Below are 17,931 nucleotides of genomic sequence, written 5' to 3'. Positions count from 1 at the left end.
AATTCATTATTTTAATTCTGAAAATTATTTTTAATTCAAAAATAAATATAAATTATTTAATTAATTAATTTTAGTTAATAATTAAATATATAATTAGTCAATTTATTTAATTATTTATTAATTAATTTTAATTGATTATTTAATTGAATTTAAATTTTTTTGATTTAAAAATTCTGAAATATAGTTTTGAGCTTTAAAATATTATTTTAAATTATTTCCAAGGCTCAATAATTATTAATAAATGATTTTAAAGTTAGATTTGGGTATTCGAACCTTGTTATTTAATTATAAAATGATTCGTTGACCCGTTTTAATTCCGAAAATTATTCAAAAATTCGTATTAAATACCCGAAAAATTATTTTAACCCCGAATCTCCTTTGAAAAATTATTTTGATCGAATATCTTACGTGATATGTGTTATATGTGATCAGATTGATGTATAATATACCTGTATGTGTATTGTTTGATGGATTTTGCTGTAACTTTCAATCGGTAAGTCGGATTTGGGTAAAAGGAAGGGTAGATAAAAGCTTGTAACGAATAGAATGATATGAGAATAAGTATTGATAAATACTTGTAATATCTCACAGAGGAAGCGAGACGTAGAAAAGGAAAGCAAGTGGTCAGTGAGTGAGAACTGATATACGTTTGCAAGTGAATTGAAAGCGGATTGAGATAAGGCAAGTATTTCCATTCATGTCTGTTATACTGTAATTATTTCTTGAACCATCTTGATATGTATTGAGATAGTTCTATTTTATATTTCAAGTACTTTGAAGTACTTAACCTTAGACCCTAATTCTTCTTATTGATCTTTGAGCCATAAGCCTTATTCTTTGTAAACCGTTGATTGTTGAATTCCCAAATAAGAACTACATATATACGATACTACTCCACAAATACATGTAAACCATATATAGATCACTGAAATGGAATTACTTAACATACGAACCTTTATACCTTGTATAACAGAAGACCAATACTTGTAACCATTAAACCTTTGGTCTTCTACTTTCTAATTCTTTCCCTGGATGAAAGCCAATCTTTATATTTACCTTGTTTCATGGTATTAAAAATCACCCTATGCTTCGAGATAAATATTGTTTATGAATCAACTTATTGATTTAAATTGTTTATCATGTTGTTATTATTGAATTGGATTGTTTTTAAATATGGACCCGATTCATGGTCAGACCAGATTCGTGGTCATGATAGGCCAATGTGTGCCTTGGATCCAGTATAAAGAGTAGGGATGTGAGCCTTTCTCGGGTTTAGTGCGTGACTAATCAGCAGCCTAACCTTGGTATTTAAAATAAAAGTGAATATCCAATTCTAATAATTTGTTATCAAGAAACTTGATTCCCTATATCATTTTAATTGATCATTGTTTAATCTCATTATTGTCATTGTGACTTGCTGAGTTAGTTTGCTCACTCTATCGAATCTGTTTATGTTTTTTTAGTTAAGAAGGAAACTTGTGGTAGCGAGGATCCCCGGACAAGTGTGTGAGCTAGGATTCCAGGTTGAAATGGAATAACCTAGCAGAGGATGTTTGTCTTAGTTTGAGTTGAAAGTTTGTAAGACTATTTTATTTTCAGTTGTAAAATTAATAAATTGGGATTTGGTACGTTTATAATATAAATTATGGGCATATTTTAACCTATTGCGATCCGTGGTTATGGTATGTAGGGTCATTGCATATATTATTTTCATAAACAAGTTTATATATGGTGTATGTGTGTGTTTTGTGAACCCCAAACTTTTGACTCAGGTTTTGAGGGCGTCACACATATTCCTTCAGTGATAAATTTGATTGCATTCCTTGCAATATGAAAGTAATGACAAGATATTATAGACTAAGAATGAATCTCAATGAGGCAAAAAATTAGTCTACAACCAAGAAGGAAACTACAAAGAAAAATTTGAGCACTATTATTTTTGAATCATTAAATTCTGCTTATGCACATTCTGTTAATAAGAAGAAAGTACCCAACACTGTTTGGGTAGCTAAACACACTTAATTCTCATTGTGTGTAGGGAAAAAAGAAGAAGGTCATATGGATCATAGAAAGTGGATGCTCCAGGAATATGACAGGTGACAAAGACATGCTATCACAATTTGAGGAGATGGTTGGCCCATTGGAGACGTTTGGAGACAACAACAAATGATTCAAAATGGGATATGGAAATTTGGTTTCTGGAAATGTTGACATTGAAGATGTAGCACTAGTGGCTGGTTTAGAAGTGAATCTCCTGAATGTTGGTCTATTCACAGACAAAGGGTTCAATATTTTATTTGACAAAGGAAATTGTTCAATAATCAGCAAAAAGACTGGTGAAATTGCTTTGGAAGTAGCAAGAAAGGGAACCCTGTTTGTTGTAGATATCTAATCAGCAAACAAAGATAGCATATGTTGCTTCTACACCAATGCATCTGTTGAGCAAAGAAAATTGTGGCACAAGAAACTCTCTGACCTGAACTTCAAGGAAATCAATACTATAACGACTCGTATATTTTTATATTATTTACAAGTGTAATTAATAAATAAATAGTTAAATAAAATATGTGTATTGGTTCCGATCGCTATGTGTTGTTTTATTATGATCCTTGTGTGAATTAAGGTGTACCGTGTTGTTTATGTAATTAACTATTGAGTTGTATCGAATCGTTTTTAGTTTTAAAAGTGAATTTAGTGCAAATTTTTTTGCATAAATATTTGGATTGTCTCTAAAGTTGTTTTCATGGTTTCATAATTACAATAATTATTTTTAGGATTTTATAAAATTGAGAAATCAATATTTCATTAAGTATTTATTTTTAAATGATTTCCTGAGTGTGTTTAATGGTAAAATCCATATTTAATTAAGAAAATCTTCAAAAAATTATGAAACTTATATTTTATTAAGTTCATATTATTCTGAGAATTTTAAAATTATTTTGGGAATTTTCGGGATTAATTTCACCCGCGCATTATTTCGTTAATTGTTAAAAAGCGGGTACCAGTTGTGATTTAGAAATCGTTTAAAAATTTTGAAATTTATGTTCTTATAAACTGCGGGTTATTTATAATATTTTAAGACTATTTTTGTGATTTTCTGAATTTATTTTAAGTGCAGCTCGGTTCGTTGTCTGTGAATGCGGGTCCGATGTGCGGTTCAAAAATGATTAAAAGCAATCCTGGGAATTTTATTTTAGTAACTCTTAATTGTTCCGAAAATTTTAAAGTTATTTTGGTAAATCTTTCGAATTGATTTATCATAAATTGGATCATTAAATTGTAAGTTTGGGTTAAGTAAGTAATGCTCGCGTTCGGGTTTTTAGCTAAAATGATAAAAAAATCGGAAAGGAACAAATAAATACAATCGAGCTTATCTCTACAGCTCTGTTCTCTTCCGCTCATCGATCTCTAATCTCTTGAATCTCTCCTTCTCCTCTCATTCTTCTCTCTCGCGTTCCTTCTCTCTCCCCTCACTCTCTTTTTCCCTTTCTCCCCGTTTCTTCTTCCCTGTTCTTGGTTTCTTCGCCGATTTCTGGCGTGATGCGTTGGGTAAGTCCGATAAATTAGTTGGCTTGCTTTTGGGTTACATCCGTGTGTGTGCGTGTGTATAGCTGTGTGTGTGCGTGTGTATAGTCGTGTGTATGTGTGCGTTCTGGATGTACGAGTTATGTGGGTGTTTCTGTGTTTTCGGTGCCGTGGTTGCTCCGTCCGATTACTTAATCGGGCGTGTATATATATTTATGTATCTGTGTATATATTGCCGATGGTTCAGTTATTAATTCTGTGCATTTATCGAGTAATTCGATCTTTAAATTTCTTGTGCAGTTCGGATAATTGCTTGGTTGTGATGAAAATTTTGGATGAAATTTTGTGATTCTCGAAGTATTATTTTTGGATTATTTGGTGATTTTATCGGTGGAATTCGTGTAGGACACCCGTAATAAACAGGTACCCACGAATTTCTCTGCCGTCAGCAATGAACATTAGTGAGCTGACAGTGGACTGTGATGACGCGGTTCTGAGTCCTAATGTAAATAAATAATAATAAATAAATTAGTTGTAAAATTAATTTCAAAGCGAAAAAGCAGAATATTATTATTATAGTCATACTGGTGTTTGGATTGTGAATTGGACTGATTGTGGATTAATGATATTGTGAATTTGGTTGTTGATTTGACGTCGAGTTGTTTGACGGGTAGGCCGATAAGCAGAGGAGGTGCTGCCCGAATTTTTGGAAATTAAATTTGAAAATGCGGGACACACCCTGTAATTATCGGAACGTCGAGTAAATATAAATAAGTATATTCATATGTTTTGTGTCGAACCTGATTGTATGTAGTGGTAACTTGTTTTGCCAAAACCAATAACCCTAATTTCATAAAATAACTAGCATACGTATTTTCGGGAAAGGAACACCGAACCGATTTCCGAGAACGTGAACCCTAAATTGATGCGTGTATTGTAATAATATATATATATAAGTACGAGTCGGGAATTTGTTATCGAAGGGTAGATGTGTTATTGAGGATATGTCAAGCATACCTAGACATCTAATGTGGGGTATTTCGGCTCTGTAGGTTCTGGTCGAAGGACTCAGGAATTGATATCAAATTAAGAAAATCTACTGATCAGTCAGCAAGTGCCTCAAGGTTCCCAAGCAAAGAACCCTGAGAGTCCTGGAACTATCTTGAGATAGATTGCTGCGAAGCAGGGATGTCTTCTAGTGAGACAGTCATTTTTCCATGAGATCCTGAATGTTCAAGTCTATCAAAATCAGTTAGTGGTAGTCGTAAAGCTCTGCAAGGCAAGTACCCCTGACCATTCTTTTATGGTTCAGTACGTATGAATAACTAAATGTTTTACTTTCGTAATGGAACATAAACGTTTTAAGTTACGTATCCTCCGTAATTGAAATGTTGTTTAAAATTATGTTTTGGGGAAAAGTAACTTCTGAAAACACTTATCTCTAAACATGATTTAAATGAAAAGAGAATTTGAATAGTGTACTGTGATAGAATTGATTTTGAAAAGAGATAGATAAAAGTGATTTTGAAAACTGGATAAAACGATCAGATATGGGATTCGTTGGGGCCAGAGTAGGCCTGTTGAGGTAGCGTAAGAGGCTAATTCGGTTTCACGCATTGTATAACCGATTAGTCCAGGTGGTCAGAGACCTAGCTAGTCTCTGAGTTCCGGAACAGGTGAATGAGATGGCAGTTGGAGCCGTTTGGTGTTGATAGCCTGATCAGCTGTCTTCACATATCCGCTACGTATCTGATTTGGTTTTGTGATTCCCGTAAGGGCATGAGTAGTTGATATAGCGGATTTGGAAATGAAAATGGCATGCTAGAACTAAACTCTGGTATTTATACACAGCACACTACTGATGTTTTTGTTTTACAGAGCATGCTAGTTTTGAATATCCAGTTTATGAATGTTTACTTGTTTTTTAAACAAGTTGTGAATTCTGTTCCTCTAACTGCTTTACTTTAAACAATTTTACTTGTTATTCATATAGTGGTGCTGCTGAGCAAGCAATTGCTCACCCTTGTAGAATATTTTGTATGTATTACAGATGCCTAGGAGATTCGTGTGCGCTAGTCAGGGCAGAGTTCCAGCTCCTTTCGTGTCAGGCTCCTCTGGGATAGTTGTGCTCAGACCAGATGAGGTCTATTGAGTTGTTGCGTTACATTAGTGGTCAGGATTGTGTAAGATAATTCGGGTTATGTTAGTTGAGTAGCCTAAATCATACTTAAACCTTGAAAAGGTCTTGGTAAAAAGGGTCGTAGTTATGCATCATTAATGAGTTGGACTGATTTGTGATAGTTATTATTGTTGTTGGTGACGTCAACTCCTGACCCCGGGGTTGAAGCCGTCACAGTTGGTATCAGAGCTACAGGTTTGAGTCCCTGATTTGGATTAGGAGTGGAGTCAAAAGAGTGCAGAAAGGTATATATATATGTCAGTCAGCAACTCAATCAGAGGAGCGAGTCTATAAGTTTAGTGAAGGGTTTCGGAAGCGTAACCCTGAAGTTTGTTGGGAATTGACTGGAACTGCCCTAACCTAGAGTACGTTTCCTTCGTTTATGTGACATTGATAATATTCGATAGAGGTTCCTAGTTTTTCTCTTGAGAAAATGAGTTTGATTGTGAGAGCTCAGTGTTTGAGCAGACCCTTGTTGTGTCAGCTGAAGAGATGGTAACGGTATTCCTAAATATCGCATCTTCTGTGTCAAGGAGTGTGGTTAGACAGAATGTGTGACCTTGGTGAGTTCGAATAGCGTGATAATAATCAGGGCCTGTTATGACGACTAAGTTCTATAGTGAATGTGGATCGGATCGGGAGTTGGTATCTTTGAATCCTTCTATTTCTTTCTTGAAATGTGTTTTGTTTCCAGAATAATTGTTTCATATTTTATAAGTTGCTTATTTTTTTCCTGTGAGAAAGTTGTGAACCCAAAATAAGCTACTTAGGGTACTGTTGATCTCATTACAAATCAGATTCATCCTATTCTATCAGTGAATTTTCTATTTAAACATTGTTTCTTTCCTTGGTGATTTTTTTTGGTTGATTGGGGCAAACAACGCATATGAGTTGACCATTTGTCTGTGTAACAAAAGGGTCTGATGGGACGCCACTGAGTTATGTGTTGTGAACTGTGAAGTACTAAGACTGGCCATCTTATGTACTTGTATGGTTGCTCTCAGTCATACCTATATCTTCCTCACTGTTCCTCCTTATTTTATTGATTCCTTGATTTTGAAATTTCATTTGAAGTCCCGAGGCAGTGGATTGTCAGTAGCTTTTGTGATTAGACAGTCCTGGTCATCGAAAGTAGTTAAGAGTGGACTGTCTGGAAGAAATATAAGATGTACATTGGATTGCTAGCTATCCCAGAAACGATAATAGTAGAGAGGATTTATGATTTGATATTGAAGGTTGTCGTTTTAGAAAAGTTAACCCTGTGAAAGATAGGTTAATGATAGGAAATAAGAAATCATCCCTGGAGAAAATGGTTGGTTGAAATTTGGACCATAGTGCCTAAAGGAGTCCAACATTCCTTAAACTTGACTTGAATTATTAGCTGGCTTTGTGTAAGGGCTGGCTGATATAGCCAGCCAGCTTATGTTATTTATCAGATCAGTTTAGCTGTGGTACTTGAGTAGTGATGGGAAGTGGGTTAATTGTTGTTATATTTAGGAGCCGTACTACGGTGCTTGGTTTCTTTATATTTTAGTTTCTGAACTGTTGTTGATTCTGCTACTGTCATTGTTGCTATGATTGCTGGTGCTATTAAACTAGATTCATGTGTAAATGGGCCCCAATATGAAAGACGTGGGTATTGTGATTGGGCAGCATTTTCCTGATACAGGTGCACCATTTAAACGGTGATATCTTTTGTCAAATATTTTGAATAACACTCATTTATATATTCCAGGAAAATGCCACCTAAGAAAGTTACCCAGTCTAAAGAAAATAGTAGTAGTTTTGTAGAGGGTCGAATCATAAATGAAACTCTAGATTTGTTATGCCAATAGCAGCAACAACAGTTGCAACTAGTCCAACAGGTTCAGCGGTGGTAACTACTGTTGCAGTAGCAACAACAAGGAGTGAAACCAAGTGTTTGTTTCAAATCTTATCAAAATGTTAACCTCTCGGAGTTTAAAAGTGAACCTAATCCAGTAACTGCTGGAGCATGATTAAAAGAAATGGAGGAAGTTTTCAACCTCGTGTAAGTAAGTGATAGCTGTAAGACGGATTATGTAAGTTATTTGTTGAAAAATAAAGTGAATTATTGGTGGGAATCAACCAGAGCGTTAGAAGGAGAAGGCCCTGTTCCATGGGCTAGGTTTACTGAGTTGTTTTTGGAAAGGTATTTCCCAGATTGTGTGCGGAGTCAAATGAAAATTGAGTTTCTAGAACTGGAACAAGGTGAAAGAAGTGTGTTGGAATTTGAGGCCAAGTTTACAGAATTGGCATGATTAGTTCCTAAGTATGTAAGTATGGAGATTCAGAAAGTAAGGAGGTTCCAACAAGGGTTGAAGCCTGGAATTCACAGAGGAGTTGTGGCATTGGAACCTAAGACATACTCCTCTATGGTTCAGGTCTCCCTAGTAATGGAAGGTGACCAGAAATTGATTGTTAGGGACAAAAGTAGTAGGAAAAGTAAGTCGGAAGGTGTTAAGGATAAAGCAAACCAAGGAGAATCCATTTAAGGATTTGAGAATTGGCTTGGATGGAACATGAGTAAGAAATTCCGGAGATAGAGTTTATTTCAGGCTAGATCTAGTGCTACTTCAGTTGCTTCCACTCCAGCCCAGTCAGTCGAGTAAGGAGTGGATTGTAAGTCCTATGATAGGAGACATAGTGGTTCGTGCAAAAAGAGTGTGCAATGTTACAAGTGTGGAAAAGTCGGGCTTATTGCAAGGAGTTGTGGAACGGTTACTCAAGATACTACATCCCAAGGGCCAACATTCAGCGCAGATAGAGACAGAACTTTCAAAAGGACCAATAGAGCGATCGTTTGGATTTCGGACGTAATTGTAGCTGATCTGACACCCATCGAGCTAGAAGAGTTCGGTGTACTTTTAGGATTGGGTTGGTTGTCCTGTATTATGGCAAGGAGTGGTTGTAGAAGAAGCGAAGTGTAAACTGTACAGAAGCCAATAGTAAGGTAAGTTTCTGGATGTAAAAGCAATATAAGAAGTTCTTCCCAATCATGCAAGAAAAAGGGGCAATAAACTGCGAATATAAGGTAAATCAACCATGTGCAGAGATACGAAGAAGAGAATACTTAAGCTGGAGGAATTTTGGGTAATAAATAAATGCCCTGTTGTCTCTGGAGGCCAGTGGAACGAAATAATTAGTTTGATAATGGAAAAGGTTATTAGCAAGGAAAGTGAGCATACCAGATATAGTTCTCTGGGGGTGCACCAGTGATGTTGCTGGAAAGAGGAATGAAATTATGATATTGTGTACTGATTATCGGGAGTTTAACAAAATGATAGATAAAAATAGGTAACCTCTATAAAAAAAATGGTTACTTATGTGACCTAATTCAAGGAATGTGTGATTTCTACGGAATTGACTTAAGATACAGCCTGAGGGCATGTCAAAGATTACGATTAGGATGATTTATGAGTGTTGTAAGGTTGGTGATATCATGTGGAATGAAAAGTGTATGAGTCATTTATAAGGATTTAAAGAACATGGTGTATAAGGAGTAATTGGATAAGCAAAATATATTTATTCATAACATCCTCAGCTATTTAAAGATATAGAAAATCTGTGTTAAACGCTTAAGGATTTCCCTATAAAGATTAGAAGGGAAGAAACTATACATTAATTTTTTTCCATAATGAATTCTAGCTGAGATAAATAAGGGGTTCCGATCGTTTCATCAAAGATCACCTAAGCAAAGTCAGTGTAATAACAGATGCTCTGCATAAAAGGAAATTATTGAATGTGATTAAGATCACTGAGGACTTAATGAAAGAATGGGAAAGAGTGAAATGTGAAGTTTAAATACCTGAAGATAAAATGAAGTGAAGATATGAGGCTACCTTCCAGACTAAATTGCTGGAAATGAGTAAAGAGTGTTCGAATGTTGGAAATTAAATTGAAAATCAGTATTACCTCTCATCCTTAGATAAAGGGTCAAAGTGAGAAGGTGATTCAGACAATATAAGATATGTGGAAAGTATATGATGGGTTTGAAAAGTGAACTGCGATAATCACCTACCGTGGATTGAGTTTTCTATGATAATAGTTACCCTGTTAGTAAGAGAGTATTATTTTACGAAGTGTTGTGTGGACATAAGTGTGAGTCCTCCCCCTAGTGAGAAAAAGTGGAAGTAGAGATATTGCTAAATCCTGAATTAACTCAGTACCTCAAGAGTGTAGTGGAGTTGGTTCGGAAGAGAGTGGAAATAACTCGGGATAAACAAAGAAAGAAAGCGGATTTTTATCGAAACGATATGAATAGATAGAATGAGGATCGGGGTATAGATGAAAGTTTTACCCTGAAAGAGATTGGTTAAGATTAAACAGAAGGGACAGGTTGAGTCCTCAATACAGTAGGTCATTCGAGGTATTGATAAATATATGTATAGTTTCCATGAGTTGACGTGGCTGCTGCAGTTGTAATATATATATATATATAATATGTCTTGCATATCAATATTAGGGTGATATGTATCTGATGCAAAGCAAGTCATTATTTAGGAGCCAATGTGCTCTTACCCAAATTCCTTCTGCGTGAAACGATCAATCCGAATTCTAGATCGTTAAGAGCGAGTCCTTGGTAATGATTTTATGTCTATAGTGGGTATGCGATGAATAAATCCTCGAATAGAAGAGTCTACCTGGAAGTTAGAGTCAGATATGCTTGACAAATATCCTCATTTATTTAGTTAAGTCAGATTCTGAAAATAGAATCATTTTAAGGGGAGAAGGATATAACGACTCATATATTTTTATATTATTTACAAGTGTAATTAATAAATAAATAGTTAAATAAAATATGTGTATTAGTTCCGATCGCTATATGTTGTTTTATTATGATCCCTGTGTGAATTAAGGTGTATCGGGTTGTTTGTGTAATTAATTATTGATTTGTATCGAATCGTTTCAGTTTTAAAAGTGAATTTAGTGTAAATTTATTTGCATAAATATTTGGATTGTCTCTAAAGTTATTTTTATGGTTTCATAATTACAATAATTATTTTTAGGATTTTATAAAATTGAGAAATCAATATTTCATTAAGTATTTATTTTTAAATGATTTCCTGAGTGTGTTTAATGGTAAAATCCATATTTAATTATGGAAATCTTCAAAAAATTATGAAACTTATATTTTAAGAATTTCATATTATTCTGAGAATTTTAAAATTATTTTGGGAATTTTTGGGATTAATTTCACCCGCGCATTATTTCTTTAATTGTTAAAAAGCGGGTACCAGTTGTGATTTAGAAATCGTTTAAAAATTTTGAAATTTATATTTTTATAAACTTCGGGATATTTATAACATTTTAAGACTATTTTTGTGATTTTCTGAATTTATTTTATGTGCAGCTCGGTTCGTTGTCTGTGAATGCGGGTCCGATGTGCGGTTCAAAATGATTAAAAGCAATCCTGGGAATTTTATTTTAGTAACTCTTAATTGTTCCAAAAATTTTAAAGTTATTTTGGTAAATCTTTGGAATTGATTTATCATAAATTGGATCGTTAAATTGTAAGTTTGGGTCAAGTAAGTAATGCTCGCGTTCGGGTTTTTATCTAAAATGATAAAAAAATCGGAAAGGAACAGATAAATACAATCGAGCTTATCTCTACAGCTTAGTTCTCTTCCGCTCATCGATCTCTAATCTCTTGAATCTCTCCTTCTCCTCTCATTCTTCTCTCTCGCGTTCCTTCTCTCTCCCCTCACTCTCTCTTTTCCTTTCTCCTCGTTTCTTCTTCCCTGTTCTTGGTTTTCCCTCGCCGATTTCCGGCGTGACGGGATGGGTAAGTCTGATAAATCAGTTGGCTTGCTTTTGGGTTACAACCGTGTGTGCGTGTGTATAGCTGTGTGTGTGCTTGTGTATAGTCGTATGTATGTGTGCGTTCTGGATGTGCGAGTTATGTGGGTGTTTTTGTGTTTCCGGTGCCGTGGTTGCTCCGTCCGGTTACTTAATTGGGCGTGTATATATATATGTGTGTATATATTGCCGATGGTTCAGTTACTGGTTCTGTGCATTTATCGAGTAATTCGATCTTTAAATTTCTTGTGCAGTTCGGATAATTGCTTAGTTGTGATAAAAATTTTGGATGAAATTTTGTGATTCTCGTAGTACTATTTTTGGATTATTTGGTGATTATATCGGTGGAATTCGTGTAGGACGCCCGTAATAAACAGGTACCCACGAATTTCGCCACCGTCAGCAATGAACATTAGTGAGCTGACGGTGGACTGTGATGACGCGATTCTGAGTCCTAATGTAAATAAATAATAATAAATAAATTAGTTGTAAAATTAATTTCAAAGTGAAAAAGCAGAATATTATTATTATAGTCATACTGGTGTTTGGATTGTGAATTGGACTGATTGTGGATTAATGATATTGTGAATTTGGTTATCGATTTGACGACGAGTTGTTCGACGGGTAGGCCGATAAGCAGAGTAGGTGCTGAACCTGTAATTATCGGAACGTCGAGTAAATATAAATAAGTATATTCATATGTTTTGTGCCGAACCTGATTATATGTAGTGGTAAATTGTTTTGCCAAAACCCATAACCCTAATTTCGTAAAATAACTAGCATACGTATTTTCGGGAAACGAACACCGAACCGATTTCCGAGAACGTGAACCCTAAATTGATGCGTGTATTGTAATAATATATATAAGTACGAGTCAGGAATTTATTATCGAAGGGTAGATGTGTCATTGAGGATATGTCAAGCATACCTAGACGTCTAACGTAGGGTGTTTCGGCTCTGTAGGTTCTGGTCGAAGGACTCAGGAATTGATATCGAATTAAGATAATCTAGTGATCAGTCGGTAAGTGCCTCGAGGTTCCCAAACAAAGAACCCTGAGAGTCCTGGATACTATCTTGAGATAGATTGATGCGAAACAGGGATGTCTTCTAGTGAGACAGTCATTTTTCCATGAGAGCCTGAACGTTCAAGTCTATCAAAATCAGTTAGTGATAGTCGTAAAGCTCTGTAAGACAAGTACCCCTGACCATTCTTTTATGGTTCAGTACGTATGAATAACTAAATGATTTACTTTCATAATGGAACAGAAATGTTTTAAGTTACGTATCCCCCGTAATTGAAATATTGTTTAAAATTATGTTTTGGGGAAAAGTAACTTCTGAAAACACCTATCTCTAAACATGATTTAAATGAAAAGAGAATTTGAATAGTATGCTGTGAAAGAATTGATTTTGAAAAGAGATAGGTAAAAGTGATTTTGAAAACTGGATAAAACGGTCAGATATGGGATACGTTGGGGTCAGAGTAGGCCTATTGAGGTAGCGTAAGAGGGTAATTCGGTTGCGCGCATTGTATAATCGATTAGTCCAGCAAGTTAGAGACCTAGCTAGTCTCTGAGTTCCAGAACAGGTGAATGAGATGGCAGTTGGAGCCATCTGGTGTTGATAGCCTGATCAGCTGTCACGTATCTAATTTGGTTTTGTGATTCCCGTAAGGGCATGAGTAGTTGATATAGCGAATTTGGAAATGAAAATTGCATGCTAGAACTAAACTCTGGTATTTATACACAGCACACTACTGATGTTTTTGTTTTACAGAGCATGCTAGTTTTGAATATCCACTTTATGAATGTTTACTTGTTTTCTAAACAAGTTGTGAATTCTGTTCCTCTAACTGCTTTACTTTAAACTGTTTTACTTGTTATTCATATAGTGGTGCTGCTGAGCAAGCAATTTCTCACCCTTGTAGAATATTTTGTATGTATTGCAGATGCCTAGGAGATTCTTGTGCGCTAGTCAGGGCAGAGTTCCAGCTCCTTTCGTGTCAGGCTCCTCTGGGGTAGTTGTGCTCAGACCAAATGAGGTCTGTTGAGTTGCTGCGTTACATTAGTGGTCAGGATTGTGTAAGGTAATTCGGGTTGTGTTAGTTGAGTAGCCTAAATCATACTTAAACCTGGAAAAGGTCTTGGTAAAAGGGGTCGTAGTTATGCATCATTAATGAGTTGGACTGATTTATGATAGTTATTATTGTTGATGGTGATGTCAACTCCTGACCCCGGGGTTGAGGCCGTCACAAATACCCTGGTGAAAAAGGAATTCGTGAAAGATATGCCAACACTGGAATTTGCTCAAGATGAAGTTTGTGAATCTTGTCAGAAAGGTAAAATGAAAAGGTCTAGTCATAAAAGCAAAATTGTGAATTCCATAAGTGCACCTTTGTAACTTATTCACATGGACTTTTTTGGACCAATTAATGTCTTATCAATTTCAAGAAAGAAATATGCGTTTGTGATGGTGGATGACTACTCAATGTACACATTATAACGACTCGTACATTTTTGTAATATTTAAATGTGTAATTATTAAATAATTAAATAAGTTATGTGTATGGGATCTGTCAGTTGAATATTATTTCTGTTAATATTTTATTAATTATGTGTGATTATTGGTGTTCGAGGATCGTTTGTGTAATTAGTTGTGGCGTTGTGTTATTTATTTTATGGTTAAAAGTGGTTATATTCAAGATTTATTTTCATAAATATTTGGGTTGTCTCTAAAATTATTTTTATCGCTTTACAATGTTATTTATTATTTTTAGGAATTTATAAAATTTAGAAATTAATATTTTACTGTTTATTTATCTTTAAATGATTTTCTGATTTGATTTAATAGTGAAATCAATAATTTATTCTAAAATTTCTTAAAAATTTCAAAATTCATATTTTATTTATTTTATGATATTTTGAGAATTTTAAAATTTGTTCGGATAATAAAGATTAATAATTGTATTTAATTGGTAATTGAGAATTTTGGACTGATTTTGACTACTGAAATCGGTGGTTGGGTTTTAAATTGCGATTGATTGTGGTTGTGATTGTTTTGACGTCGGGATGTTCGACGGGTTAGCCGATAATCAAAGGAGGTGCTGCCCAATTTCTGGGAAAATTTAATTATGGAAATACGAGGCCGTACTCAATGGCTATCGGAACATCGATCGATTATATGTAACTATTTTGTACAAAACCTGATTATGTGTTGCGATGGAATACTTTGCGAAACCGATAACCCTAATTTCGTAAAAGGACAAATATACCTATATTACGAACACGAACACTGAATCGGCTTTTGAAGACGTAAACCCTAATTGATACGTGTATTATTATATTGAGAATGTTACGAGTCGGGTTTGTTAACGTATGGGTAGATTGTTAGCGAGGATAGTCAAGCATATTCGGACGTCTAATTTAGGATATTTTGGTTCCTGTAGGTTCCAGTTGAAACCCTTAGCATCCCGGTCGGTGCAAAGCTAGTCAGAAATTAGTGTTAAAGCGTATTAAGGCAAGTACCCCTGACCATATATTTATGGTTCAGTATATATGAATATAATGTTGTTTTATTCTCATAGTGGAAGAGAATGATTTAAGTTACGTATCCCCTGGGTTTCAAATTGTTTTACTAACTTGTGTTTTGGGGGAAAAGTAACTTCTGAAAATAGCTATCTCTAAGTTTTGAATAAAATGAAAATGTTTTGGAAAATATGTTGTGTTATAATTATTTTGACGAGAGATAGGTAAGTGATTTGGAAAAACTGGATAAAAATGATCAGATAATTGGATGAGTGTGCGCAGAAGGCCCATAACGGCCTGGAAGTTAGCGTAAGAGGCGAAGTGGTTGCGCACCCTATTATAACCACCAGCCCAGCGTGACAGAGACCTAGCTAGTCTCTGAGTTCCGGAACAAGTTTCATAGGATACCCTGATCAGCTGTCTCACCAGGGATCATCCAATGCTTTTATATCTGAGCAAGCGATTTTGAGGTTGCCGGAGAGGAACAAGTTTTATAGGTCCTGTGATGGGACAAGTTTTATGGTTCCCGTAACGGAGCAATTAGTTTTATAGGTCCTGCGATGGGACGAATGATTTGAAAATGGAAGTAGCATGCTAAATTTAACCCTGCTATTTACACAGCACTATTAATAAAATGTTTAGAGAGCATGCTAGCTGTTAAAGATCCAGTTTCAGCAGTTTATCAGTTTTTATCTGTTTACACTTGTTTTATTTGTTTTCTACTAACAAGATGTAATTTATGTTCCTACAATTGTTTATTATAAACTGTTTTAGTTAGTATTCATATAGTGGTACTGCTGAGCGGTTGATCGCTCACTCTTGCAAATGTGTTTGTATATTTTCGCATTGCAGATGTCTAGGAGATGTTGCTGTCTTGTTAAGGGCCAGTTTCCAGTTCCTCCTGTGTCGAGCTCCTCTGAATAGGTTGTGTCTGACGAAGGGTGGTCTGTGAGTTGTTGTAGAATAATAGTCATGGCAGGTTGGTTTAATAAGATGGTTTGTAACACGTGTGTAACCTAAATTAGACTTGAACCTGGAAAAGATTTTGTGGAAGAGTTGTTTATATTGAAATAAAGTAAGTTAGTTGTATTATAATTGTAGTTTCATGTTTTTAGTGACATCAACTCCTGACCTGGGGTTGAGGTCGTCACAGGTTGGTATCAGAGCTACAGGTTTGAGTCCCTGATTTAGGTTATGAGTAGAGTCAGAAAGGGGTAATATTGGTATTTAGGTAGTGAATCAGCAACTTACATCTAGAGGAGCAAGTTTAAGAGTCTAGTCGAGGGTTTGAAGGTGTAACCCTGGCATATCTTGAGGATTCTGGAACTGCCCTGATCTTTAGTATATTTTCCCTGGTATATGTGCCATTGGTAATAGCCAATAAGGATTCCTAGATAGTTTTCCACGAGAACGAGTCCGACCATATGAATTTAGTTAGTGTCATGTTATAGGTATTGTTGCATGTTGCTAGTGTCGTGTTGTTATTATTGTTGTTATTTTATTGTTCCAATTGTTGCTGATTTTGTTAAATCTAGTCACTCATTACAGTCGGACCCCAACTCAATGAGGGTGGGAATATTTTATTGCGGCAGTATTCTCTTGGCACATGAAAATGTTGCTACCCGGGGGCAATTCTTTTAAACTAAAATCATTTGCTATGTTTCAGGAGAATGCCGCCCAAGAAGAATATCCCATCCAATTCCTCTAGCAGAGCTACTGAAGGGGGACCAGTTATGGGTGAGTTGCTAGATTTGTTGCGCCAACAGTCTAATCAAATGGCTCAACAGCAAGAACAATTTCAGCAGCAGCAGCAGCAATTTCTACAACAACAGCAACAACAACAACAATTCATACAACAGCAGCAACAACAAATTCAACAGCAACAGCTACAACTTCAGCAGCAACTTCAGCAAAGAGAAGTGAACCAAACTGTGAGTTTTAAATCTTTTCAGTCGGTAAAGCCCTCAGAGTTTAAGGGCGAGATGGACCCAGTTGCTGCTAGGATTTGGCTAAAGGAAATTGAGAAAGCTTTCACCCTTACGCAAGTAAGTGATAATTTTAGATCAGACTATGCGAGCTATTTTCTTAAGGGTGAAGTGAATTATTGGTGGGAATCGACCCGTACCATGGAAGGAGAAGGCCCTGTCTCGTGGGCCAGGTTTACAGAGTTGTTCTTGGAAAAATATTTTCCGGACTGTTTGCAGAACCAGTTAGAAGTTGATTTCTTGGAATTGAAGCAGGATAAAAAGAGTGTAGCCGAGTATGAGGCCAAGTTTACGGAATTGGCCCGATTGGTGCATGTGTATGTCAATACTGAAGCCCATAAGGCGAAGAGGTTCCAGCAGGGACTGAAGCCAGAAATTCGCAGTGGGGTTGTAGCCTTGCAGCTCAAAACATATCCATCTGTAGTTCAGGCCGCGTTGGTAATTGAAAGTGACCAGAAGTTGGCTGCCAAGGAAAAGGGCGATAAGAAGCGGAAATCTGAAAGCATCACTGTGGAAACAAATCCAGGGGGATCCAGTTAGAGGTTTCAGAAGAGGTTTGGCCAGAACAGAATTAAAAGATTTAGAAGACAGAATTTTCCTCAGGCTAGGCCTGCTGCCACCTCAGTTGCCTCCACTCCAACTCATTCATCAAATTCTGTAATGGATTTTAAGGTTTGTGGGAAGAGACATAGTGGCCCGTGCAAAAGGGATGTTCAGTGCTTCAAATGTCATCAAAGGGGTCATTACACATCCGAATGTAATATAGAGAAACCCGCAGTTACTTGCTACAACTGTGGAAAGGTGGGACATGTTGCTCGGTATTGTAAGACAGCTACTCAAGGTACTGCATCTCACGGACCGGCATCCAGCACAGCTAAAGCCAGAACTTTCAAAATGATAA

At 35.9% G+C, this 17,931-nt stretch overlaps 1 protein-coding gene across 1 annotated transcript; it reads left to right on the top strand.

The window, feature by feature from the left end:
- Positions 1 to 17,027: 17,027 nt before the first annotated feature.
- Positions 17,028 to 17,570, top strand: LOC141702563 (uncharacterized). The gene has a single exon (XM_074506229.1). The coding sequence runs from the start codon at positions 17,028 to 17,030 to the stop codon at positions 17,568 to 17,570; it is 543 nt and encodes a 180-aa protein (XP_074362330.1).
- The last annotated feature ends 361 nt before the right edge of the window (positions 17,571 to 17,931 follow it).

This window comes from Apium graveolens, chromosome 2 (assembly GCF_009905375.1).
Source record: "Apium graveolens cultivar Ventura chromosome 2, ASM990537v1, whole genome shotgun sequence".
NCBI lineage: Eukaryota > Viridiplantae > Streptophyta > Magnoliopsida > Apiales > Apiaceae > Apium > Apium graveolens.
Note: the sequence above shows the minus strand (reverse complement) of the source record. Positions and strands in the feature narration are given on the sequence as shown.

Coding starts and splice junctions, on each gene's coding strand:
- LOC141702563 (XM_074506229.1), top strand. CDS start 17,028: ATGGACCCAGTTGCTGCTAGGATTTGGCTAAAGGAAATTGAGAAAGCT.